This window comes from Pyxicephalus adspersus, chromosome 8, assembly GCF_032062135.1.
Source record: "Pyxicephalus adspersus chromosome 8, UCB_Pads_2.0, whole genome shotgun sequence".
Lineage (NCBI taxonomy): Eukaryota > Metazoa > Chordata > Amphibia > Anura > Pyxicephalidae > Pyxicephalus > Pyxicephalus adspersus.
Window position 1 is genome coordinate 74,772,709 of NC_092865.1, and position 26,652 is coordinate 74,799,360.

Genomic DNA, 26,652 nt, shown 5'->3' on the forward strand with positions numbered 1-26,652 from the left:
TAGGTAGACAAGAACTTGTCATTTTTTTGCGTCATTTTGAGTGGTCTTTTACATGAGTAGAAAGTAAGAGCAAGATGATTAGGACAAGGAAGACCATTCCAGAGAGTTCGGGCAGCTCTAGAAAAGTCTAGGATCCATACGTGTGATGAAGTTATGAGTGAGGAAGTCAGTTGCGGGTCATCCAGTCAGAAAGGTAAGTGGGACAAGAACTGTGGAGGGATTTGAATTCTGATTCTAAGGTGAAATGGAAGCCAATGGGGAGAACTGCAAAGAGATGCAAAGTGAAATTTTCAGTGATGCGTTTGGCAGTAGCCAAGTCTGTAACATGCCTTGGATACAATCCAGAAAACCCTCTCTCTCAGCCGATAGCTGTTTAAGGGATAGAAAAAGAGGACTGTCAGCAAAAATGTCTGGTTCGCTAGTCCGTCACCAGCCTTCTCCTGGCTGGTAGAGTGAGGAGAGGCCGCCTTAGCTGTAAGTTGGGATTGCTGATGTCTGTCACGCTACATCATCGGGAAATCCTCTGTGATGATCCAGGCGTGTTCCACCACTCGCTGGAAGCCAGGACGGGTAAGTATCACTGTTAGATGAGCCAATAATAACCTTGATTCCCCTGTGTATTGCAGTGCTGGCATAGGAAGCAGCCACCCCTGCGCACTCTCAACAAGGGCTGTATCTTGCTTTAAAGAAGGATGTGGAGTTGTGTCAGAGATGTATGCATGAAGCATATACAGGCCCCAGAGTCAAGAATAGTTTGAACATCAAGGGTCCTTTCGGGACCCTGGAGGGGCAAGAATAGGGAAACATGAGCCGAAGAGAAAAGAGCTAGGGTAACCAAGTGTTGAGGAAGCTAAATTTCCCTTACCTGCTGGCCTAACGGGACATTTTGCAGAGAAAATGGCTAGAACAGCCACAGTACAGTTGGCCTGAATCCATCTCTGACATTCCTCAACAGACAGAAAGGGTCTAGTGAGTTCTAACTGCATTTGCTCTGGGGTGTCAGTGGTGGCTGGTGGTGGAGTGGGCACAGAAGCAGGGTGGCAGGAAATCTGGAGGGTTGTTTGACCAGACAAGATGTGGAGCCCCAATCTTCTCTATCTATATAAAAACTCCACCAACAGACCTTCGCTGACCTTATTGTAAATTGAAAAGAGATGCCTCCGTGGTGGCAGCATGGCATGGGTCATTTTAGAGCTCAACAAGTCTTTTAAGTAGTATGCTTCTCTATACAAGTACTTGGTTTACAGGGGTTGCAGAACACGTAGAACTGATTTTGATCAACCGAGAAGCAAGCAGAAAGTGTTACCTTAGGTTTAGGCAGTGCTGAAGTCAAAGAACCTAGAATCACAAGTGAGCTCAGACTATGGCAGGGGTAGCTGATAATGTTTAAAGATGCCCTCAAGCTAGAAATATCCCCATTGGACCTCTTGTACGAATATTCTGGTTTCTGTTATCTGTTTGCACAGTTCCTCAAGTAGACCACTATCCTTAAATTCATCATTTCTGGTTGTGATTTTCTGTATGATCTTCCTTCTGGCAGGTAACAGGGGATTGCCCAGAGCGTGGAGTCTAACCTACCTTAAGAGGTAGGCTTCTGCAAGCAGACCGCCATAGAGTAAGGCATAGTCACAAAATAGTTACAGGAGGCAGGCAAGGCATCATCGTAACCAGGAAGGAGGACAAATAACCAGTGAGCAAGTACAGGATATGTTTGCACCAGGGTGAGTCCCAAATGCTAAAGAGCAATAGTCACAGCAATAGCCACCAATACTGATGAGACTAAAATAACCTCTGCCCCTTTAAATAACATCTCTTCCTGCGTCAGTGTGTGTATGACTGCCCACAAACATGTGAGACCAGGAAATGTGGCTGCATGCTCTGTTAGGGAGGTAGAGAGCAAGTTCTGAACCTGAGAGTTCATCAGGGCAGACAGGCATGGGATGCTGCAGGGCGGTTTGACAGAGAGCACCGCGAGAACTGACAGGAAATGTGACACCAACCTTATAATGTCCTTCAGTCACTGCTAAAAGACCTAACTTTTTTTCATGAGGATATATCTATAACCTTGTACCTCATTTATTGATAGAAAAACCCATTTAAGTGCCTTTTGGCCAATTTGTGGGCACTGTGGTCCCACAGTCTAATTTGACTCACATTTTGATTCACATTTGACAATGGATAATCCCCTGAAAATGTTTTTGGCTGCTATAATTACCCATATGATTTACAGAAAAAAAAGTTTTAACTAGCAGGTTCCTATGTGCATATTAGATATGTAAATAAAATATTTATCATGAAAAACGTAATTTTAAAGATCTACATACCTGTAGATGAATGACCCGTAGGCTTTCAGGCAGATTTGGTGGCACACTATCCAGCTGATTGTTAGCTAGATAGATATAAGCTAGGTTTGTCAGTTTCTGTGGGAACAAAACCAGTTAGTCTTCTACAATAAAAAAGTTATAATTAGTACAGCTAAAAATGTATATAGTAAGTCATAAAACAAAGTACACGTACAGTTATGTTATCTACCCAAACCAGACCTGAATTTGCTTTACTTGCTGATCTAACCCTCACAGTATGAACTGCACTTTGCAGAGTGATTTTTAACCCAAAACATAAGATTTTGCAGAAATGTATCCTTTAAAGTGGATCCAAGGTTTCACATCCAAAAAAAAAACTTCTAGGATATTTTTTAAAGAACAGACAACATTTTAATTAATTTTAATCCTCCTAGATTTTTTTAGTTGCTGTGAGTGTCATGAACTATATAACTTTTGCTCACATGCGCATCAGAAGTCTAATGACCAAGAAAAAAAGACTTTTCACTACTAGAAGAGGAAAAAATGTGAGGCAAGTATGCAATAATGTGCAATTATGCTTTGTACACCTGCACAATACAGCAAGAGTCAACTCTAGTCTAATCAAACTTTCAGTTTGAATTAAATTTCCAGGTGCATAAGAGCAAATGATGTTGAAGGTTTATGACCTGATTAGGACCTTTCCAGTCTAGTGTAGTACATTTTTTAGGTGGGATGCCAATGCACTATAATTGGCTACTGAATTTGTTTATGCACACTTGCTGACTTGTGGATTTTAGTGTGTTGGGATTCCAATCAAAATGAACTCTCTGTCAGAGCTACAGTTTTTAATTCAGCGGGTAGCATGAGATTTTAGATAATTATACCTTATATTTACAATATTTAGCACCAATGTACAGGTATTACATAACACTCCATAGTCAATAACCTTGTTACTAACTGTTCCTCAGAGGGGCTCACAATCTTTTGTCAATGTAATTTGCATAGTCTCATGTCAATTTTTGAGATGAAACCAATTAACCTAACTGTATGTTTTTGGTATGTGGGAGGAAACCAGAGTGCACAGAGCAAGCCCACTCAAACATGGGGAGAACATACGAATAAGATAATGATCATGTAAATTGATAAAGATAAAGATAATGTATTGACTGAGATCTGAATCTGGGACCCCAGAGCTGCAGAGGCAAGAGTGATAGCCAATAAGCCAACGATAAATCTCACTTGGTCTTATTCACTATAGGTACTTCGAACTTCTAAAGCAAAATCCCGGTTTAACACAAGAAGTAAAAGTGCTCCTCTGCAGGACACGTTAATGAAGCAGGCTTTTGTTTTCAAACTCTGGCAACTTTTTAAGAAAACAATCTGTAAGACATTGAACACCTTTTGTGTTGTGGGTTTAACTAATTTAACTCATTGACTGCCAAGAGTGTCATGGCACTCAAGGGTGAATAAGGTGAGAATTTCAAAGCAGTTAAAAATTATTGAGTTGGATGTTACCTTAAATGCATTTGCTTTGATTGCTTTGCTTTTGATTAGATTATGATTGGCATTAAATGAAATTAGTTTTGTTGGCAAGACTGGAATCCTGGTGAGTTTGTTTTCAGCAAGGGAAAGCTGCTCAAGTAAGACTAATTTTTCAAAAGCTTTCTCGTCTATTTCTTCTATGACATTGCCAGTCAGGTCAATTCTCCGTAAAGTAGCTAGGAAAAAAAACAAGACTAGTTTATTTTTCTTGCAGTTCAAATATATTACTGAACGTAACTTATAAAAGCATGATTAAGAGTATCCACATGACAAAGCCTAGGCAGTGTCCAAATTGCTTCTGGTTCTTTTTGTTTTTGTGACACATGCAAAAGTGTGTGTCTAAAAGCAAGAAATATGAAACAGATTTAAAAAAGCAGAAAACTTCTATCAACAAACTCTGGTCAACAAACATTTTCTTTCCAAACAGATTAAAGTCATTTTAGGGTATGGTTGATGCTCAGATTCCAAATATGGCATTGGTTTTGCTAGATTGTCTCTAGTTTTTAAAATAATGAACTTAATAATAACCTCATAGAAAACTAATGAAACGTGAAAATTAGGCAAAATTAAACTAGATATGCCTACGTATACAAAATTACATTTTTGAAATACTTAATGTCAGTATATTCTATAATCAGTATATTTACAGAACTAATCACAAAGAAGTCATTGATAAACTGAGTTTGTATGATTTCCTTTATGCTGATGGTCAGGACAATCACGTTGAAGGCTTCAGAAGTAGTCTGCCATCATGTGTCTATCCCATCCGCCCTGATACCTTTCTTCCATCATGTTTATATCTTGATGGAGCCTCTCCCCTTCTTACTCACTGAAATCGCCAAGGTTTTCTGGAAATTTTTGCAAATGGCTATGGAGATAGTGCACCTTTATGCTCATAGTAGCACCTAAATTTTGGAGCATTGAATTGTCTATGAAAAGCCGCCAGTCTTCTGCTCTGTATTCTGGTACGCCCATATGGGCTAGTAGTCCAGGGATGGTATAACAGTACACAAAGTCTCCATCTTCACTGAAATTTGGTAGGAGCGTCACCTCTCTTGTCCTATAAACCAGTATTTTAACTTCCCAGACAGTTCTTTTCTTTTAGCCTGTATGATAAAAGTTCAGATGCTTGACAGACTTAGGTCACATATTAACCCCCCTAGCATTCTAATTCTGTCATTTTTTGATGCAAAAAGTGATCCTATTTTTTTTGCGTAGAAATTTTTGTTTATATTGTGGGCCTGTAATTCTTAGGATTAACTCCCGGGTATAATTATTATATTTATTTATTATATTAGAATCATAAATTATAGAAAAATACATAATTATAAATCATTATTATAAAAAATAATGAAATATTAGCCCAAAACAATGTAATTTATCAAAAAAAAACATTTTATCAAAAATTTCCTTCTGAAATTTTCCAAACAAGGGTGCAATATTATTGATAAATAATAATATAAATTATATGCAGATTTTGGAAAAAAAAATTTACTTCAATTCAGGAAGTGATCAAAAAGTCATTAAAAGGTCAGATCAAGGTCAGGGCTAATAGCGTGCAAAATGTAAATCAGGGCACTGGGCAATGATGCTTGGTGCACTACAATCTGTATTTATACTTTTATTATATGTTTTGATGTGTTTTTACTTTAAAAAAAAAATTTAAAAGCATATTACATAGTAATCTGCTTTTAAATTTCCCGCCCCCAGAATCCATCACTCCACCGCATCACCCGGAAGATGTCACACATCTTGCAGGGTGATGCGGTGGGGATGTTCCCCGCCCTACTTCATTCCCCTGCTCGCATCTCCCGGAGGCTGATCTCCGGGTGATGCGAGCAGGAGAGTGAGCAGCGGGGACATCATCCCCTACTCCCGGAGGGTGAGATCAGCCTCCGGGAGTAGGGGATGATGTCCCCGCTGCTCACTCTCCTGCTCGCATCACCCGGAGATCAGCCTCCGGGTGATGCGAGCAGGGAGCAGGCACTAGATCCAGGGGCTGCTGCCAGCGGGAAATCTCCGCTGGCATCACCCTCTGGATTTACTATTGGTGATCGCATCTGCCGTTAGATGCGATGCACCAAGCAGAAATCCTGCATGGTGCATCGCATATAACTGCAGATGCGTGCATCAGGGTGGTGGGGACCCGGGCGGTATTTAAAAACAGATTACTCCGTAATCTGCTTTTAAATTTCCCGCCCGGCCACGCCCCCCGACGGAGAAGCGCCCCCCCATCACAGCGGGATCGTGAGATCGCCGCTGGAGCGCGGGGATAAGGTAAGAGGGACCCTCAAAGGTACCCCGAGTGTGACTCGGGATTACCGCTTTTTGCAATTTTTTCCACCCCGAGTCACACTCGGGAATACCCCTAGGGGGGTTAAATTATTGAGCTTCTCTTGGGAAAACCGCTGGTTTGATGAAACACTTCCTTCATATTCACTTCCACTGCTAACTCCTGGATTACACTCCAAACCCTGTATATCCTCCATGTCGGATACAGGAATATCAGGCAGTGTACTGAACACTGGTATGGGAACATCAGCACCATGCGGCACAGGTTGTTTTGCTGATTCCAAATCAGGGTACTCCAACTTGTTTTTCTTGTAACAATTGAAACCTTTTACATTCACAGCACAAAAATAACAATCATGATTATTTTTGGGCTCTCTCCAGGTACATCAAATTTCAAACTTTTCAGTTTTCCATTTTTCCACTGACAGACACTATACACGAGTTTTGCATACCATATGAGGAGCCCAATACTTATCTTGGTCCCCCAGTTTATTACCAAAATATGCAAGATATGCTTGTTTCACAAATTCTGTAATGTATGAATAAAAAGAAGGCAAATAAAAATGTCATTAAAATAATGCTACAATTAATATCTAAAGTACAAAACATTGGTGTAAATAAAGTTTGATAATAATATGCTTTGTTAACATTTGTTGTTGGTAAAATCGTCTATTCCGATTCCTGTATAAAGAACTAGAGCCAATTCAATTAAAGTGATGTAATTTCTGGATTCAGCAGACCTGAAAAAGTCCTTAGTGAAAGAAAAAATTGTTGAGCTGTGTAATACCTATAAGTATAAATAGTAGCTCAAGTATTGTGAGCGAAGGTATTAAAAAGTAAAGTAAAGCAAGGAAAAAACTCAAATCACATATGGGAAGTAAAAACTGTTCTTGCAAGGAACAGTGTCAATTTTTTTATGGATGCTTTGGATTAACATCTCTAACATGCAGTACTTTTTCTGTATCATACATAAACACATAAATTAGCTAGGCAATGCAATACTAAAATGAGTAATAGCAATAGCCGATGAAGCATGCCAGTTGAGTGTTACTTACGAAAATCAGAAAAGTCTTTTGCAGTGATTTTCTTGATTTTGTTAAACCGTGCATAAAGGTATGCAGTCTCCTTGGGCAAAGGGGGCACTTCTTCAATCTCAGTTTCTTCACAGTAAACCGATCCACTCAAACATACACAAGCCAAGCACGTAGGTAAATCTGAAATTAAGTAATTGGAATGCTTTCTAATTTTAGGTAATAGAGCAAATTCCACAGCTTACTAATTAGAAAAACTCAGTTAAAAATTAAAAAAGCTACTGAAAGATTATAACCTCCTTTAAAATTAAAAAAGAACACCTACAAATATGAGAAATTCAAAACAACTAACAAATCATCTAAGGTGTCTAGAATGTCAGGAACAATGGTTTATAATTGCTATGATTGTGATTCCACTCTGTGCAGTCATATTTTTTACTAATGGCTATATGGAAATTTAAAAAAAACCTTTATAGCAATACCAAACTATCCATGGAGCAAGTAAATGTTATTGTTGAATCTATTTTGAATCTATCTTTATTTTGAAATCTCTCTTTATATGCAGAAACCTTCTTTCTACAAGGATATGGCACTGCTATGGAAACTATATTTGCACCATGCTTTGCTAATCTTTATATGGTGTATTGGGAGTCTAAGACAATCTGGACCCAAGGGGTGCTGGATCCAAAGCTTGTGATCTGGAAAAGGTATATTGATGATGTATCGTCTTTATCTGGAAATGGACCAAATACTGTTAAATCATTTTTTTAAATATATAAAAGTGAATAATTTTAATCTCACATTTGCACTGGAAACCAAATAGAGATAAACTTTGTTTAATATTTTTGTTGTGGAAGCAAGGTTAATAATCAAAAGCTAAGCTACTGACCCTGTAACAAAATAACCGATTTTAGTATGAAAACAGATGACTTAACTCTTCAATTAGTGGACTAAAGGCTATATAAAAACACACTTGAAAAAAAATAACATACAGGAGTGGAATTAATATTTTTGTGAGAAAGTTTTCTTGAAACCACATATATAAAGGACAGAACAGAGGGGTCTTAATAGGCAAGATTATTGTATTTAAGATATAGTGCCTGGGGGCGCGGCTGCGAGATGGCGGCGTGAGGCAGCTTTTTCCCGGAGCTCGCGCCGCATCCACAGTGTCTTCAGTCCGGCAGCCTCCACACACGAGAGTCTCCCCAGCAAACCGCATGCCGTGTGGTAGAAGGAAACAAGGTCCCAAGGGAGCGGGTAAGAAACTGGATCTAGATCGGTATTTCGCCCCCCCCCCACACAGCACCCCTGCCTCAAAGCACGTGGCGCCCAATATGGCATCTGGCCGCCATCATCACCTACTGCCAGTATAGGAACCTCTGCAGTTAGCCCTGCAGGATCCATAACACGCTCCCCTGCTACCCCAGGAAGTTCAGCAATTTTTTCAGAGGACACCAGGGGATTTGCCTCACCAGAGCCCAGCATGGATCACACACAGCAGCAGGCACCTATTACACGTGTTATGCTGCACGAGCACCTTGCCCTATTGACTACAAAAAGTGATTGGAAACCATGGCCACCAGAATAGAGGGCTCCCTACATGCAGATTTAGATGCAGTCAATCAGCGGGTGTCAGCAGTCGATACTAGGGTCTCTACTTTGGAAACTTCCACCAGTACAGTAAATCAAATTGTAAATCACAGCTTACTTCCCTATTACTCCGCACTGATGACCTTAAAAGTCGCAGTAGGAGGAACAATGTGAGCCTCAGAGGCATCCCTTATGCTATGGCTAATGCTGATCTGAACTCTACAGTGACTGCCATTTTAAAAAAGCTTCTTGACCCCCACAGGATACGCAGTATCAGGGACCGCAGCTCCAATCTACCTAATGATTGTTCTGTCCGCATACATTTTTACACTATGTAAGAGAAGATTATGCAAAAAGCTTGGCGACAAGGTCTTGTGGACTTTGACCGTGCAAGCATACAATTATTGCCCAAAGTTTCAGGGCAGACCTTATGTATGCCCCGTACCCTTCACCCACTGCTGGAGTTGATACATTCTAGATGTAGAGAACCCTTTTCATGTACCGATAATGAAAGGCAGAGAGACATTTGCCTTACACCACCATGCGCAGCTCCCAGCATTGTTCTCCATGTTAGGAGTCAATCCGCTGTTGGTTGATTTTGATCGTTTGTGTTGAATGACCCAGCAAAGCACTCAATATTTCTGGTTTAGGCGGAGATAATTATTATACAAAGTTGGTATATTAGTTACCTGCCGGTTTACTATTTCAGAGATCAGTTTCATTTGGGTGATAACCATCTGCTATCCCCTACCAAGAAGCTTTATTCCTCTACCATGCTGCTTTGTTGATCCTGTTACTAAGGTACTGTATATTAGGCCTGCTGGCTATGGTGGAATTTGTTTGCCCCCTAGTGGAGAAAGTACTTCTTCCCCCCTGGTCACATACCGCTTTCGGTTAATGAACTACTGGAAGGTATTGATAGTTACAGCGGTGATTTTACAATAAGCTAAGCTACCATAGATATTTTGCTGTGTTGTGTCAAAATTGTTAAGATAGACTACTGTAACAGCAGATACTTAACTGTCCTGCTCGACCAGGAAATTTTACTCCTATCTATGCTGGGGGCATATCGGCTACCACTGGCCTCCAGGATAGCTCTATTCTCTAGCTATGCTAGCCTGGTTCTTTATTTGCCGCACTGTTTATTTTTGCAATGTACTCTGAGCGATTGACGCTTCATACCTTCATGGTTAAATACTATCAGAATTGTGAATTGATCTACTATGTACGATCGCAGATTGATTACATGGTCAAGGCTGCACAGTGCCTGTTGGGTGGCAATGTCTGGGGGGACTGACCAGGGAGAATTTTTTACCTGATTTGGTTCTTCCCTCCTTATTTGTTAATTATACAGGGAGTAGATGTCTATCTTTGTTTGTATATGCCAAGTTACTCTTTGCTGTGGATTCCAGTGTGTTGTGTTCTAAGTAGACACGGTGGAGGTGAGTGGAAACATGCCTACGTCAAGTTCCACTTTCCCCCACTAGTTCGCTCCTTTTCCTGGTGAAATAGGAGCTAGACATCTACCTAAATTAATTTTATTTGGTGGACTCCGGCTTTACAACTAGAGTATAGCCCCACCTTTTTTCTCTTTCCTTCTCCTTCTCCCTTTTTCTTCTTCTCTTTCTTTTAAGTTCGCCCCCCCACACACACACACACACTCCCTTGTCCTTAGTGGAACAGCAAGTTGAGACAGGTCCCACCCTAGTGCTAATATATCCTTAAAAATTTCATCCATCAATGCTTAAGGCCTTAATTCCCCAACTAAGTGCCCTGTGGTCCTAAATGCTCCTAACCGCCTGAAATGTCACATAGCTTTTGTGAAGGCAACGCACTTTTGACATAAGATACCTTCACTTAAAAAACACTGTTTCCAGACAGCATGCCATAGATCATTACCTGATTCCAAATCTAAAGGTGTCAGCATCTTACTTGACAAATTTTTTTTCCATGGTCATTGATTGCTCTAAAGGTGGATCCTAAAGGGTGCTACCTTCTAGTCAAAGGGAAGATTCACTCCCAACTTTTCATCCTAGTTAACCTAGACCTTCCTAACACCAATCAAGTATCCTGTTTGGAGGAGTTCCTCGATGTTGCTGATATGTTTGCAGAGGGCACCCTTATAGTGGGGGGGATTTTATTTTGGCTCCAGACCCGGTCCTTGATGTATCCAGAGGGGCTTCCCACCTCCCATACTCTGTTCTATGGCGACTGAAGAGTCTTTTGCACCTTCACCAACTTACCGAATTTAGGAAAATACAGCACCCCAATGACCGAGACTATACTTTCTAATTCCCAGTTCACAAAACCTACTCACGTATAGACTTTTTCTTGGTCAAACATGATACTATCCCTCTTGTGCAAAGTTCCGAAATAGGTAATATGACCTTCTCCCTCCATGCCCTGATATCGCTCATAGTGGCGCTAGATGCCGCCTCCCCAGGGCGCTCCTCTGGCGTTTGAATGAATCGCTTCTGGCTTCGGACAATTTTGGGACCCATTTAGAGGGTGAGCTTTCGGCCTTCTTTAACAGAAATGACGCGTCAGTTTCTAGCATGCTGTCTGGGAAGCTCGTAAGTGCTTTGTGTGGGGCACAGTTGCTTCAGGACCTCCATGACCTAGAGACTAGCCCAGTTACTAGCAGTAAGAAAATTATTCTGCAATATTGTTTCAAAGCAAGATCCCAGCTTGATAAGTGCAAAGCCTTTTTCTATGAGTACAGTAATAAGTGCGGGAAGGCCCCTGGCACTTGCCATTAGAGTAAAAAAGGCTTGTGCCTTCATACCATGTATACAATCAAAAACTGGTACCCTGCTTCATCGCTGTCAGGATATAGCTGATTCTTTTAAAGATTTCTACTTTGATCTGTATAATCTCAGGGATCACTCTACACCATGTCTTTCAGATACGGCTGCCACAAGTATACAGGCCTATTTGGCAGCCTCAGGACTCCCTAAAATACCTGAAGAAGCCTTGGCAGCACAGGCAGCAATTACTAATGCTCCCAGGGGAAAGGCTCAGCTTACGGATTCATTTTTAATGGCCTTTATTGCGCTTTGCCAGGATATTCTCTTCCTGCTGATTCCTCCAAGGCCCACATAACTGTAATCTTAAAACCTAACAAAGATGCTAAGCAGTGTGCAAACTACTGGCCAATATCTCTCCTGAATTGTGATATCAAACTTTTCTCCAGCATATTAGCGCAGAGGCTCACGCCTATACTTCAGAGTCTCATCCATTCAGATCAAAGTGGATTTCTCTCATTTAGGGAGGCAAGGCACAACACCACTCGGATGTTTAATCTGATCCACTATGTTACGGTGCAAAAAATCCCATCATTGATATTTTTGTCAGACGCCCGAAAAGTCGTTTGACCGTGTGAACTGGGACTATATGAGACCGGTCCTTACCTTCATAGGCATTCCTGGTAAACCTTTCACGTGGATACAGGCCCTGTACAGGAACCCCACTGCCTCAGTCAGGGTTAATGGAATTCCTTCCCACCCATTCTCCATTACCAATGAAAGAAGGCAAGGCTGCCCGCTATCTCCCATGCTTTTTATTTAACTTCTTGAGTCCGTGTTGGGACATATTTGCAAGAATCCGGATGTTAAAGTGTTAGAGTGGGATCCACTAAACACAAAGTCTCTGCCTACGCAGACGACCTTTTATTTCTATATCACTGCTCCCCAGGTGACCACCCCTAACCTGCTTAAGGAACTGCGCCACAATGCACAGTTCTCTGATTATAAAGTCAACCTTCAAAAATCAGAAGCAGTAGATGTTAACTTGCCTGCTGAGCTTCCGAAACCCTTGTCGCCCACATTTTGGAATAAAGGGGCCCGGAGTTCAATTCGTTATCTAGGCACCAATATCCCGGCTGATCTGAGGAGGTTAGAAGAATTGAATTTCGTACCATTCTCAATATGAGACCTTCAGCGATGGAGGCAACAGGCCTTTTTGTGGTTCGACCGTTATAATATCCTAAAAATGAGTATTATGCCCTGTCTCCTGTATTTACTACAGACTCTACAGGTGCGACTCTCTCTCCACTTGCTGCATAAACAGGTTACCAACCAGTAGGAAAGATCTGATCTTTAGGATTTGGATTCAGAATGGCATTTTCTGAGCTACACATTTTTCGCAACCCTCCACCTGGCTTAGCATTAAGCAACTTCAAGTAGACAACTCCCTCCTTTGCTTAGATGCGTGGAGAAGAATACAATACCAACACTTTATCTTGTCCTTACCGTTGGCACAGGACTTCTATCCCCTCCATAGAGAGCCTGTGTGTCGCCGGAGATCCCTTGAGAGGTGTGCTGTCCTACATGTATAAATTGCAATTGACTAGACATGACTCTCCTGGGCCCAATTTTATGGCCAAATGGGAGAGTAACTTAACACTAAATTTATGAAAGACCAAATGTACCTCATGCTACACTATGGCCATAAAGCCTCTATTAGCAACCGGTATAAGGAGACCAACTACAAACTACTTACTAGGTGATATAGAACCCCTGATCGACTGGCAAAGATTTTTCCACACACAAGCTCAGTGTGCTGGAGATGTGGCCATCACACAGGTACCTTATTACACATATATTGGGACTGCCCCGTTTCAGCCCTGTTCTGGGTGGATGGTTCAGAAATAGTACAATGATTGACAGGGGTGTCGATTCATGACAAACTGGAGCTTGCCCTGCTGCATGTGTCAGCGATGTTGAGGAAACGTTATAAAAAATCTCTTTTGCGCCATCTATTAAACGCTGCCAAAGCATTCATCCCTCCACTGTGGAGGCAAGCTGTTCCGCCAACTGTTCAATAATGGGTAATCAGGGTGAATGATATACAATTTATGGAAGAGCTCTGTAAATTGAGTTCTGTAAATGTCTGTTTTGTTTTTTGCTAAAAAAAATATATATATATATTGCCTCTCAAAAATACAATATAAATCCAGAGGATCCTTACGATTGTAAGTGATCTATTGTGGGGCCATCACAAGATGGCACTAGACAGTCAACAACTAATCACAAGTATCAAACAGTAATCCAGAAATCCAGACTGTAACCTGGAGATTTGGGGTTAGCAAATGTTACAGAAATTTCCCAATGCGTTTCATCTGTTAAGGGCTTCCTCAGGGGTCATGTAACATTTGATGGTACATTGTGATATACTGCAAACAATAGTTACATAGTAAGTTAGGTTAAAAAAAGTCATAAGTCCATCAAGTTCAACCACTAGGGAAATAAACATATCCCAGGTATATAAAACCCTATAAGACATAGTTGGTCCAGAGGAAGGCAAAATAAAAACCCTGGTACAATTTGCTTCAACAGGGGAAAAAAATTCCTTTCTGATTCCATGAGGCAATCGGATGTTCCCAGGATCAACAGTCTCTGTTCTCTTTACTTTAAATACTTAATACCCAGTTATATTTGTTCTTCTAGAAAAACATCCATCTTTTTTATAAAGCAATCTATACTAGTTGCTGAAACTACTTCCTGAGGGAGATGATTCCACATTTTCACAGATCTTACAGTGAAGAATCCCTTCCTTATCCGGAGCTTAAACCTCTTTTCCTCCGCAAAGAGTGCCCTCTTATTCTTTGTAATGATCTCAAAGTGAATAATGGGAAAGAGAGTTCTCTATATGGACCGTTTCTAAATTTATACAGGGTGATCATGTCCCCTCTTAAACGTCTCTTCTCAGGGGAGAATAGATTCAGTTCAGCTAACTTCTCCTCATAGCTGAGCTCCTCCATTCCTTTTATCACTTTAGTTGCCCTTCTCTGCACTCTCCAATTCCACAATGTCCTTTTTGTGAACTGGTGCCCAAAAATGGACTGCATATTCCACATGTGGTCTGACCAATGCTTTGTACATGTCTCCATTTCTGCACTCTATTCCTCTTTTATTACAAGAAACTACTTTACTAGCTTTAGATATTGCAGCTTGGCAATGCATGCTGTTATTAAGTCTATGATCTACCATAACCCCCAGATCCTTTTCCATTTCTGACTTGTATGTATTCACCCGGAGGCTCACCATGCATGTTGTTAGTCCCCAAGTGCACCACTTTACATTTATATATAATAAATGTCATTTGCCACTTGGCTGCCCAATCACACAGTACATCCAGGTCTGCTTATAGATTATAGACATCCTGTATGGACCTAATTCCATTACATAGTTTGGTGTCATCTGCAAACACAGAAATGGTACTTTTAATGCCAAACTCTATTTCGTTTATAAGGATGGTAAACAGTAAAGGTCCCAACACTGAACCCTGGGGTACGCCACTAATAACCTCAGACCATTCAGAGTATGAACCAATAATTACAACTCTCTGGATATGGTCTTTAACCCCGTTCTCTATCCATTTACAGATTGACTTTTCTAAACCTGTTGATCCCAACTTGCATATTAACCGTCTGTGGGGTACAGTGTCAAATGCTTTAGCAAAGTCCAAGTACACTATATCAACTGCTTTTTCACTGTCTACCTGTTTACTTATTTCCTCATAAAAAGAGAGTAAATTTGTTTGACAACTTCTATCTTTCTTGAAGCCATGCTGACTATCACTTATAATATTATTATCTAGCAGAAACTCCTCTATGTGGTTCTTTATCAAACTCTCCAGGACCTTTCAAACTATGGACATTAAACTAACCAGTCTGTAGTTACCTGGTAATGATTTTTCTACCTTTTTGAAGAAAGGAACCAGATTGGCCTTACACCAGTCCATCGGTACTATGCCACTGACTAAAGAGTCTCTAAAAATTAGAAATATTGGCTTTGAAATATCCGAGCTCAGCTCTTTGAGGACATGTGGATATAATCCATCAGGTCCCGACGCTTTGTCAACCCTAATTTTGCCCAACTATTTCTCAATCATATACATTTTGAGCCATTGTGACTCATTTAAGACAGTGACATTGCTATTATGAATTCGGACTTGAGCTCTGCCATTTTCCTTTGTGTACACAGAGCTAAAAAAAGTGTTAAGAAAATGTGCCTTTTCTTTATCCCCAGTTACCAAACCCAGAGACATCCTTTGGGGGCTTCATGCTCAGATATGATCATTCTGTGAATCCTCCTGTTATAATTTCCTCAATCTTCTGATGGTTTCGCGAAAACGATGTGTCAAAATTTCTTGCTCATCCCTAATATAATAAACTCCAACTCATTACACAGTTCAATGAACACCACCAAGGGATTCAGAAAATCCTTACCAAACACTGGAACTTCCTCACGGCAGACCTCACCATCCAATACAACATTGGATCTAAACCCTGGATCAATTATAGGAAACCTGGCTCCCTTAAAGATACTCTGATCTCCAGCCATTATAATTCTCCTTCTATTGTTGACAACACTGCAGAATCTAATGGTACCTTTCGATGTGGCAGCTGCAAACAATGTGTCTGGATCCTGGAGAATCAGGCCTTTCCCTTTCCCAATGGGTCTGTCCATAAACTTAATTACCATGTGAACTGTTCATCCCTAGATGTGATTTATCTGATCCCATGTGCTTGTGTGGATTTTACATAAGTAAGACAAAAAGAACATTAGGGAAACGCATATATGAACATGTGTACCCCATCTCCAATGGGAAAGTGGTAACACCAGTCAGTTTCCACGTTGGTACTACTCATAATTTTGACACCAACTACATTGGGTTTGCGGCACTAGAATGCATCACCCCTAGTCCTGGGGGGGAGATTTTGAAAAAAACTTTTGCAGTCCAAATTCAAATAGATTTTCACTTTAAAAGTGAATTACTTCCTTGGGCTAAACAAGGTATTTAGCTTCAAACCCTTTCTCTAAACCATGTTGGAATTATTAACTGGTTACTACAGAACAGGCTTTTTTTTGCCTTCCTCTGGACCAGCCATGTGTTATAGGGTTTTATATCTGGGATATGTTTATTTCCCTAGTGGTTGAACTTGATGGACTTATGTCTTTTTTTCAACCTAACCTACTATGTAACTTTATTTTTTGTATAAATATATATACTCTTTGTATTACCCTTGAGAATCACAATATGGGAATTATATTGGCTTGAATACTTTAATGATTTTGTGACTACTACCATTGCTTAATGCTTCACTGTATTTATTACTGTGTTTACCTTTTTGAATATGAATTTATGTATGGTGATTTGTATTCACCTTCTAATACATATCTGCTCACACATCCATTTATATTAAGGTCGTGTCTTCAGTTCACACACTTACTCAGATTACGGCACATGAATCATTTCATTACTCAATCACCATCCTCCTCCCCCTTCCCCCTCCTTTCTCCCATTTTCCCTCTCTCCCCCACGTAGTACTGTTTGCTGACTTATGGGGGACAGGAGCACCAGAGCATTTGCTCCGGTGCCATTGTTAATATGCGGGGCAATGTTTACATTAATTACATTACGGCATTAATACTCCATCCCCCATATGAGCACATATTTGTATGTGCTCTCTGCGTTTCCATCGGCATCCTTTTGATGCTCCGATGCAGATGCTGAGCCAGCAAACACCCGTGGGGCTTTCCCATATATTGATGTCATTCAGGAGAGCCCCCTTTGACTGACATTAGGTTCCCATGCAGGCTCACTAGCTGAGTTCTGCAAGACACACACGCGCAGTGCTACTTTTCACCCACTTCCGTCCCCTCACTTCATTTAAGGGCACGTGGCTGACCCTGTGGCATCCATACCTCACTCTGGGGACTGAGCTACAGTCACAGATCCTTTTCCTCCTAACCATGGTAACCTTGTTCAGCATTCACCCATCAACTTAACATACTTACCAGCAAACTATTTTAATATTCTAACCCACAATATTCAAACTTATTCCAATTATTATTATTATTATTATTAATAATAAACAGGATTTATATAGCGCCAACATATTACACAGCGCTGTACAATAAATAGGGATTGCAAATGACAGACTAATACAGACAGTGATACAGGAGGAGAGGACCCTGCCCCGAAGAGCTTACAATCTAGTAGGTGGGGAATTTCACACACAATAGGATGGGAGATATGTAGTGGTGGGAAGTAGTGGCGGTTTCAAATGACAGAAGAAGACGGGTAGGCAAGTTTGAAAAAATGGGATTTGAGCACCCTTTTAAATGACCAGAAAGTAGGAGCAAGCCGAATAGGACGAGGAAGACCATTCCAGAGAGTTGGGGCAGCTCTAGAGAAGTCTTGTATCCGTGCGTGTGATGAGGTTATCATTAGTGAGTGAGGAAGTCATTAGTAGGTCATTGGAGGAGCAGGGAGAGCGGCAGGGTGAGTATTTTTTAACCATGTCAGAAATGTAAGTGGGACAATAACTGTGTAGGGATTTGAAGGCAAATATATATTATATGGTTACTAATATTATATTTATAAGAGATTATCACTACTTAATAAATATCTGCTATTTGTTACCACTTGGGAGATATTACTACTTATCAGGTAATATACTCATAAACAATCTATTTTATTAATTTTAATCTATAATAATTAAACAAAATGCTTATGAATAAATATACTTTATCTTTATTACCTTATATTACATTTATAGACGTTTATCACCACTTGGGAAATATCTGCTTCTACCACCACTGGGGAGATATTTAGAATAACGGCTTATCAGGTAGGATACACACCAGCAAACTACTTTACTACTTCAACCTACACTAATCAAAAAATTTCTTCACAAGTATAAGTTTAAGTATATTTCTTCACAAGTGTAAATATTACACCCTTATTATCCTATATTACATTTATAGCTGATTATGGGGGATATCTCCCACTTGTGAGCTATCTTTCTTCACCAGACTTTTCTGTGAAATATATACAGCATGTAATCTGTTGGTCAACCATCTGACATGTAAGTTAACATTAAATATTCTTCCTTATTTCTTTTTTTGATTTACATTGATAATGGTCATGAACCTGACATCTCCATTGATCACATTTAACAATTGGTGTATTTTTATAATTATTTTTATGTGTATGTATCTCTGTATATAATTCTTCTATGATTTTCCAGATAAACTGTGACTCTGTGGGTATATTATCCTGTATATGTAATAAGCTACTCTAACCACCCCATTATGTGACTGTGCATATCTATGGACAAATCAAACATATGCTAATTTGGAGTGAGAGAATATATTAAATTATTTTTATTTTTTGTACCACTTGATTATCAATAACATGATGTTCATTATAACAATTGTTTGCAGTATATCACAATGTACCATCAAACGTTTCATGACCCCTGACGAAGCCCTTAACGGGGTAAATGTCTCGGATAATTTCCGGAACATTTGCTAACCGCTCTTAAGGATTTATATTGTTTTTTTAAGAAGCACTTTATCTTAAATACAATAATCTTGTCTATTAGGACCCCTCTGTTCTTTCGTTATTTATGCTCCTATACATATTCTGGGGTTGGCAAGCACCTTTATGCACCATATACCTAGTGATACCCTATCTACTGGTTTTTGCCTGTTGTTGTACTTTACTTGAAACCACAGCCAATAAAACCACCACAGTGAGTAATGATTACATGACTGCTATAAAATGTTGATTCAAAGTACCAGACAAATCTCGTTAAACAGGCTAACATTATTGGTCAAACATTAAGGTGCTGTGCAAACATTAAGGTGCTGTGCTGTGCACGTGAAACTTGCTTGTGCCTCTTTCACACTCTGCCTTCACAGCTTCTCATTCAAAGAAAAAACAGTTTTAAGAATCGCAAAGACCTGATAGTACAGATAATTACTAAGATATTAGGCTGTCATATGCCCCCACACTCATTTTTCTATTTCATCTGGAAGAGGGCAAAGTCAGGAACTTCTCAGCACAATATATATATTGTATTAAATACCAAGGATCTTTGTTAAAGTATCAAATCATAAAATTACAAATATATATTAAAAAGGCAGTCACTGCTCAACAATCTTTTAATAGCTGGATGGTTCTCGGTAATTATTTTTTGACATGTTTCAAGGATATATCATCTGCTTCCTCAGGAAATAACCATGAGACCTACAAAGTTTTTACAATAAAATCTAAGTAAATAAATATACCCATGTAATTTTAAAGTACAGTGTTTCAACGTACAAGACCAGCTTTCTACTTCAACAAATTGGAGTTCCTGCTATCTTCAGCACAATTAATGAAGCATATATAGAGTGGCACCAAGGGAGAAAATGGACACAGCAACAAGCAAACACTTCTTTCCAATCAATGGGTGAAAACAAACAAACAAACAAACAACAGTCTATGGACAAAGAATGTTCTTTTTGAGAATCATCTATCTCTCACAAAATGTCCAATTATCTAGATCATAGCACTGTATAATATAACCATGTTTTCTCAATATAAGTAATTGTCACGCACAGAGAGACAGGACAACTAGGGGGTGCTATGGCTTGCACAGAGGTGGTGCTGAGAATGGTCAAGGTGCAGAGTCTTTAGAGGGGAAGAGGTAAATGTGAAATTACCCTTCTTTTTTTGGGGCCTTCTCACGGACCTAGGTTCAGGTTTCAAGGGGAAGCAGTGGAATGTTTTAGCCAGGAGAGGGGCAGACACATTTGCAGCAGGAACCCACAATCTCTCCTCAGGGCCAAAACCTTTCCAGTAGATCAGGTACATGAGCTTCTTACGAGAAATTTTGGAATCCAAAATTTGATGGACTTCATATTCCTGAAAAGAATCGGTTGCAGGAGTAGCCAGTGGAGAGGAACGAGAAAAGCAGTTCAGGACCAACAGCTTAAGTAGAGACACATGGAAAGTATTGGGCAGCTTGAGATGTGGAGGAAGGCGTAACTTATAACAAACTTGGTTAACCTTGGCAGAAATGACAAAAGGTCTGATGAAAGGTGAAGCAAACTTTAGAGAAGGCACCTTGCAACGAATATTCCTGGTCGACAGCCAGATTTTGTCCACAGGTTGGAAAAGAGGCGCCTTACGGCGATGCCGATCCGCAAACTTCTAATGGGCAGCCGACTGCTGTAGGTGCACTGATGTTGAGGCCAAAATACAGTTGAAGTCCCTCTGCAGGGCACAGAGTGCGGGTTTTTCAGTAGAGCAAGGAATAGGAGACAGAAGGCGAGGATGTTTGCCGTAAGCAATAAACAATAGAGACTTCTTGATGCTGGAGCAAACATAATTATTGTTGGTGAACTCTGCCCAAGGTAGTAGAGCCAGTCATCTTGGTGGGTTGATACTGGGGCTCGAAGGTATTGTTCCAATGACTGATTGACCCTTTCTGTCTGTCCATTGGTTTGCGGGTGGTAAGCTGAGGACAACGCAGAAATGTCCAGGGATTTGCAGAAGCCTTTTTCAGAAATGTGAAGTAAATTGTACCTCACGATCAGAGACTATATAAATGGGCATGCCATAAAGTCTAAAAATTTCTTGAATAAAGACTGGCACCAGTGCTGCTGGCAATAGTAAAGCTGGAAGAGGGTACAAAATGGGCCATTTTAGAAAATCGATTTACAACCACACAAATAACTGTACAGCCATAAAAGGAGGATGATCAGTGATGAAATCCATGGACAGATGACTCCAAGGCTCCTTGGAAATAGGCAGAGGAAGAAGTGGCCCTGCTGGGGCACAGGTAGATGACTTGGTCTGAGCACAGACTGCACAGGCCTTTACTTAGTCAGTCACATCCTTATAAAGGTTGGGCCACCAGTAGAGGCAGGAGAGGAATGTATATGTTCTGTAAACACCCGGGTGACCAGAAAGTTTCGAGTCATGTGCCCAATGTAGTATTTTGGTGCAAAGTTGAGGCGGCATCAAGGTTTTACCTTGAGGGATAGCAGATTCTTGGGTAGAGGTCAAGGCCAAAATGCGGGCTGGAGGTATGATAAACTCTGGCTCTGCAACAGTCTCGGAATCCTGTTGATCAAAAAAGCGAGAAAGTGCATCTGCTTGGGAGTTGGTGGAACCAGGTTTAAAAGTAATCACAAAATCAAAACTAGAAAAGAATAATGACCAATGGGCTTGCTGTGGGTTAAGACGGCGAGAAGTCTGCAGATACTGAAAGTTTTTGTGATCAGTAAAAATAGTGATCTTGTGAGGGGAACCCTCTAAAGGGTAACACCATTCTTCCAAGGCTAGCTTGATTGCTAGAAGTTCTCGGTCTCCGATGGAATAATTATTTTCTACTGGGGAAAACTTCTTAGAAAAGAATGCACATGTGCGTGGTACTCCAATGGGGGTCTGAAAGATAAGGGCCCCCACTCCAACAGAGGAGGCATCAACCTCAACAGAAAAGGGTTCAGACACATTTGGCCTAACCAGAGCAGACAGAAATAAAAGATTGTTTCAGAGCATGAAAGACCCCAATAGCCTCAGAGGGCCAGTTCTTGGGGTCAGCATCCTTCCGGGTCAGGGCAGTGATGGTAGCTCCCAGCGTGGAGTAATTTCTAATGAATTGCCAGTGAAACCCAGGAACGACTGAGTGGCTTTTAGGCCGCAGGGTAGTGGCCAGTTAGTAATAGCCAAAACCTTTCCAGGATCCATGGAAAGACCCTCTTTGGAGACAATGTAGCCCAGAAAGGGCACCTTGGGAAGTTCAAACTGGCACTTCTCAGCCTTCGCATAGAGTCTGTTGTCTCAGAATCTTTGTAGGACCAGGTGGACCTGCTGTCTGTGTGAGAGCAAATCAGGGGAAAAAAATTGGGATGTCATCCAGATAGACCAAAACACAGATATAAAGCTGGTCATGGAATACCTCAGTGACAAAGTGTTGGAAGACAGCCGGGGCATTACAGAGACCGAAGGCCATCACTAGATACCCTGTTTCCCCTATGATAAGGCACTGTCTTATATTTTTTGAAATGCCAAAATATGCCCTAGGTCTTATTTTCAGGGGGATATCTTATTTTACCATGAAGAAGACTACAGTACACATTTATTGTTGAAAATCACTCATGATCACTCATGTGCCATTCATTGTCCCCTTCTGATCACTCATGTGCCATTCATTGTCCCCTTCTGATCACTCATGTGCCATTCATTGTCCCCTTCTGTGTGCCATTCATTGTCCCCTCTGTTCACTGACTCACTTTTTTTTTGCTTCTACGGCCGGGTAACAGACCCCGTTAGGGCAGGGATCAGTAGCTTGCTTGTCCTTTTGAAGTTACTTTCAGTTTCACTCTGCACTGCAGCCAGCATTGAGGAGTCACACAGAGGCACACAGTGGCAGGTATCGGTGGGTGTCTTATTTGCGGGGGGTGCTTTATTTTAATTTTTTAAACAAAAATCGGGGGGTGGCCTGTTTGATGGGGATGCCTTATCATCAGGGAAACATGGTACTCAAAATGCCCGTCCCTGGTAATTAATGCTGTTTTCTATTCATCCCCCTCCTTGATCCCAATTAGGTTTTAGGCTCCTCAAAGGTCCAGTTTGGTGATGACCTGGGCACCACAGAGACGGTCAAAAAAGCTTGGGGATAAGTGGCAGCGGGTAGCGGTTCTTAACCGTGATGGCATTCAAGGCCGCGATAGTTAATGCAGGGGCAGAGTCCCATCTTTCTTCTGGACAAAGAAGAATCCTGTACCAGCCGGGAAAGTAGACTTGCAAATAAATCCTCGCTGCAGGTGTTCCTTGATGTATTCACTCATGGCCTTAGTCCCCGGTAGACTGAGGGGGTGTACCCGACCTCTGGGAGGTGTGGAATTAGGTATGAGGTCTATAGCACGACGAGGAAGCTGCTAAGCCTTACATTTGGAAAAGACGTCTTGAAAGTCCAAGTACTGAGTAGGGATGGATGGAGCAACCTCTGACATGGAGAGAGTGAGAGGCTTGAGATGGTTGAGCTTAGTCAAACACTGGGAGTAGCATGAGGGGCCTCAAGCCAATACCTCTGGAGTGGACTAGTCTAACACTGGGGAGTGTTGTTGAAGCCATGGGAGGCCCAGAATGACTGCAGAGGTGGCCTGAGGAAACACAAAAAAGTTACGGTCTCATGATGTAGCACACCAATGAACATTTCTTTGGGTCAAGTCTGAAAGGGAATAAGTCCACATGACAGGAGGGTACCATCCACCGCAGGGATTGGCAGAGGCTGTGATAATGGTTCCATAAGCCAGCCACATTCCTTGAGGAGGGTGGAAGAAATAAAATTTACAGCTGCTCCAGAGTCAATGAAAGCCTCAAGGGCAAGTGTGGAATTGTTGTGGTGAAGCTGGATAGTTATGGAGGGTCGCTGACTGGAGGGGAGAGAAGAGTGACCTAGCATGCCCCCCTCAGAACATGCTAGGCGCTAAAGTTTCCCGGCCTCTGTGGGCAAGATTTAATAACATGTCCCTTCTGTCCACAGTACAGGCAGAGACTAGAAGAGAGGTGCCGGGTCCTCTCCTCTTGAAATAGCCTTGATCGGCCTAGCTGCATTTGTTCTTCAGAGACGGGGGGAACAGGGGAGGCTGGAGTTTGCAGAGGCTGCTGAAAGGAGTGTGCCAAACGCCGGACGAAGGCTTTGTGTGGGCGAGATTTCGCCTGGAAACGCTCTTAGAAGCAGATGTCTATCTGGATGGCCAAGGAGATCAGATCATCCAGAGACCAGGTAATCTCCCGACCAACTTATACTTCACATGGTCAGAAAGGCCTTGCCAGAAGGTAGCGTGGAGTGCTTCATTGTTCCAAGCGAGTTCAGCTGCCAAGGCTCGAAACCTTCAGCTGCCAAGGTTATTGCATACTGATCCACAGTAAGTGACCCTTGGCAGAGATGCAGTAGCGCACTGGCTGTGGAGAAGGCATGTGACATTAATTATTTTGTAATTTTATAACACATTCTATTAAAAGTAATTTAGGCACCATTTAAAATAAGAAATAAATCAATTACTTAAATATCTACATACTATTGTAACAGATATTTATTTAACATGTAGATGCCCTCAAGAAACAGAGCTTTGAACATCAACATGCGTAGCATCACTCCTGAGGAAGCCTAGATTGGGCGAAACATGTCGGGTTAACAAAGCTGTGTCAGAAATACGTTTATGTTATATGTTTTATTTATTATAAAATAGTTGGTCTCTGTCTAGCATAGGAGGTAAATGACCTCTAGATAGGAGGAAATACTCCTAAATTTTACTGTGGATGTTTACAAAAAAATTTGGGTAATTAACCTCTAAGGGTGAGGAAGTACCTGACAAATCTGTACTATTGATATTATTGTTTGCTGTTTCACATTTATGAGAATGTACTATTGATTGTCGTTGAATACACTAAAGATTGTTGCCAAAGAAAACCCTGTCTTTGAACCACATTCATTCTAATAACTTAAATGAGAGGGTATCTATCCACTTGTGACAGTGTATACATGTTGGTATTAATGCTCTTTTCGTTTTTCTAATTTAAAAATGTCCACATGCCTATTGTGTCACAATCAACGTGATGTTGTAGATATAACTTGATTTCAGCTGGAATTCTAAATTTGTCCTTTTGGCTATATATCCATTTACATTGTTTATATTTCTTACACAGAAAAGTTCCCAATTTTAAATCATTTGATGGTTTTATCTTTAATAGTTCCAAATGATTTCTTACTAATTTGTCTTTGATCGATGGAAGTTTTCTAAAGGTAATCTTTTGACTATAACCTCTTTGTAAAAGTCTGGCCCTTAAATCATATTTGGCTGATTTAAAATTGTCTTCTTAATCTCAAATATTGGGAATATTTTATACCATTTTTTAAATTAATAGGGTGTACACTTTTTACAGATAAAATAGTGTTTCCTGACGTAGATTTGCCATATAATTTTGATAAAGGTTTATTATTAAAGTTGATTTCTATTTGAAGGTCTGACAAGGAAATAGATGTTGTACTAGCTTTCACTGTGATTTATAAATTTTATGAATTTTGTTGTTGACATGCAAAGAGTTGGTTAAGATGACTTCTTGTGCCAGTCAAAATCAGAAACGCATCTGTTCCTTCGTCATAAAAGAATGTGGGGAAGGTACATGGACAGGGATTTATCTGAAAAAAAGGTTCTTTTACCCAACCTCCCAGGTACAGGTTGGAATATGTGGTGGCACATTGTGTCCCTATAGCAACCCCTCATACTTGGCTGTAGATTTGATCATCAAAAATAAAAATATTTTGATGCAATATTATTATTAACCTCCTGGGCGTTACACTGATGTCTAGATTTCTGTACCAAAAGCGGTACACTGTTTTTCATGAAATTTTTTTTTTTAAATTGTGGACCTGTAAGTTACAGAAATATGTCCGAACAGGGTTATAGTAGATATCACGAATATAAAATAAAGTTTGAAACACACAATCATGTAAAAAAAAATGTACTTTTAATAAAATCCTATCCTATTTTTTTGCATAGAAATTTTTGTTTATATTGTGGGCTTGTAATTCTTAGAATTAACTCCCGGGTATGATAGTTATATTTATTATATTATAATCATTTTATATAAATAATAATTTAACAAAATAATGAAATAATAGAAAACAACGTAATCTAAAAATAAACTATAAAATTAAAAATGTACTTTTATTTTTATTTCATGTTGTGTGGTGTTTTTGTACTGTAAAAACCATTTAAAAGCAGATTACATTGTATGACAATCGGATTGCAATATAACGTTTGTTTACATTTTTAACCACCTGGTGAGAAAAGTTCGAGTTTAACACTTTTTGCAAGTGTTTACCCCGAGCTATGTCGGGATTAACGGCCAGGTGGTTAATATAAACAGGATTTATATAGCGCCAAAATATTATGCAGCACTGTACAATAAATAGGGGCTGCAAATGACAGACAGATACAGACAGTGACACAGGAGGAGGAGGGGACCCTGCCCAGAGGATCTTACAAACTAGTAGGTGGGGGAATTTACATACAATAGGATGGAAGATATGTAGTGGT

At 40.4% G+C, this 26,652-nt stretch overlaps 1 protein-coding gene and 1 long non-coding RNA gene across 2 annotated transcripts in view; one reads left to right on the forward strand and one right to left on the reverse strand.

Annotated features, from left to right (window-relative positions):
• Positions 1-26,652, reverse strand: part of OGN (osteoglycin) — a 93,978-nt gene that overhangs the window by 17,905 nt on the left and 49,421 nt on the right. Inside the window, exons 3-5 of the mRNA XM_072421174.1 lie at positions 7,193-7,351; positions 3,819-4,021; positions 2,325-2,420 (exon numbers count right to left, since the gene is read on the reverse strand). Of these exons, the coding sequence (XP_072277275.1) occupies positions 2,325-2,420; positions 3,819-4,021; positions 7,193-7,351 (458 nt within the window). The remainder of the gene's footprint in view (positions 1-2,324; positions 2,421-3,818; positions 4,022-7,192; positions 7,352-26,652) is intronic.
• Positions 8,304-26,652, forward strand: part of LOC140337421 (uncharacterized) — a 29,798-nt gene continuing 11,449 nt past the window's right edge. Inside the window, exon 1 of the long non-coding RNA XR_011922041.1 lies at positions 8,304-8,425. This is a non-coding gene — a long non-coding RNA (uncharacterized lncRNA). The remainder of the gene's footprint in view (positions 8,426-26,652) is intronic.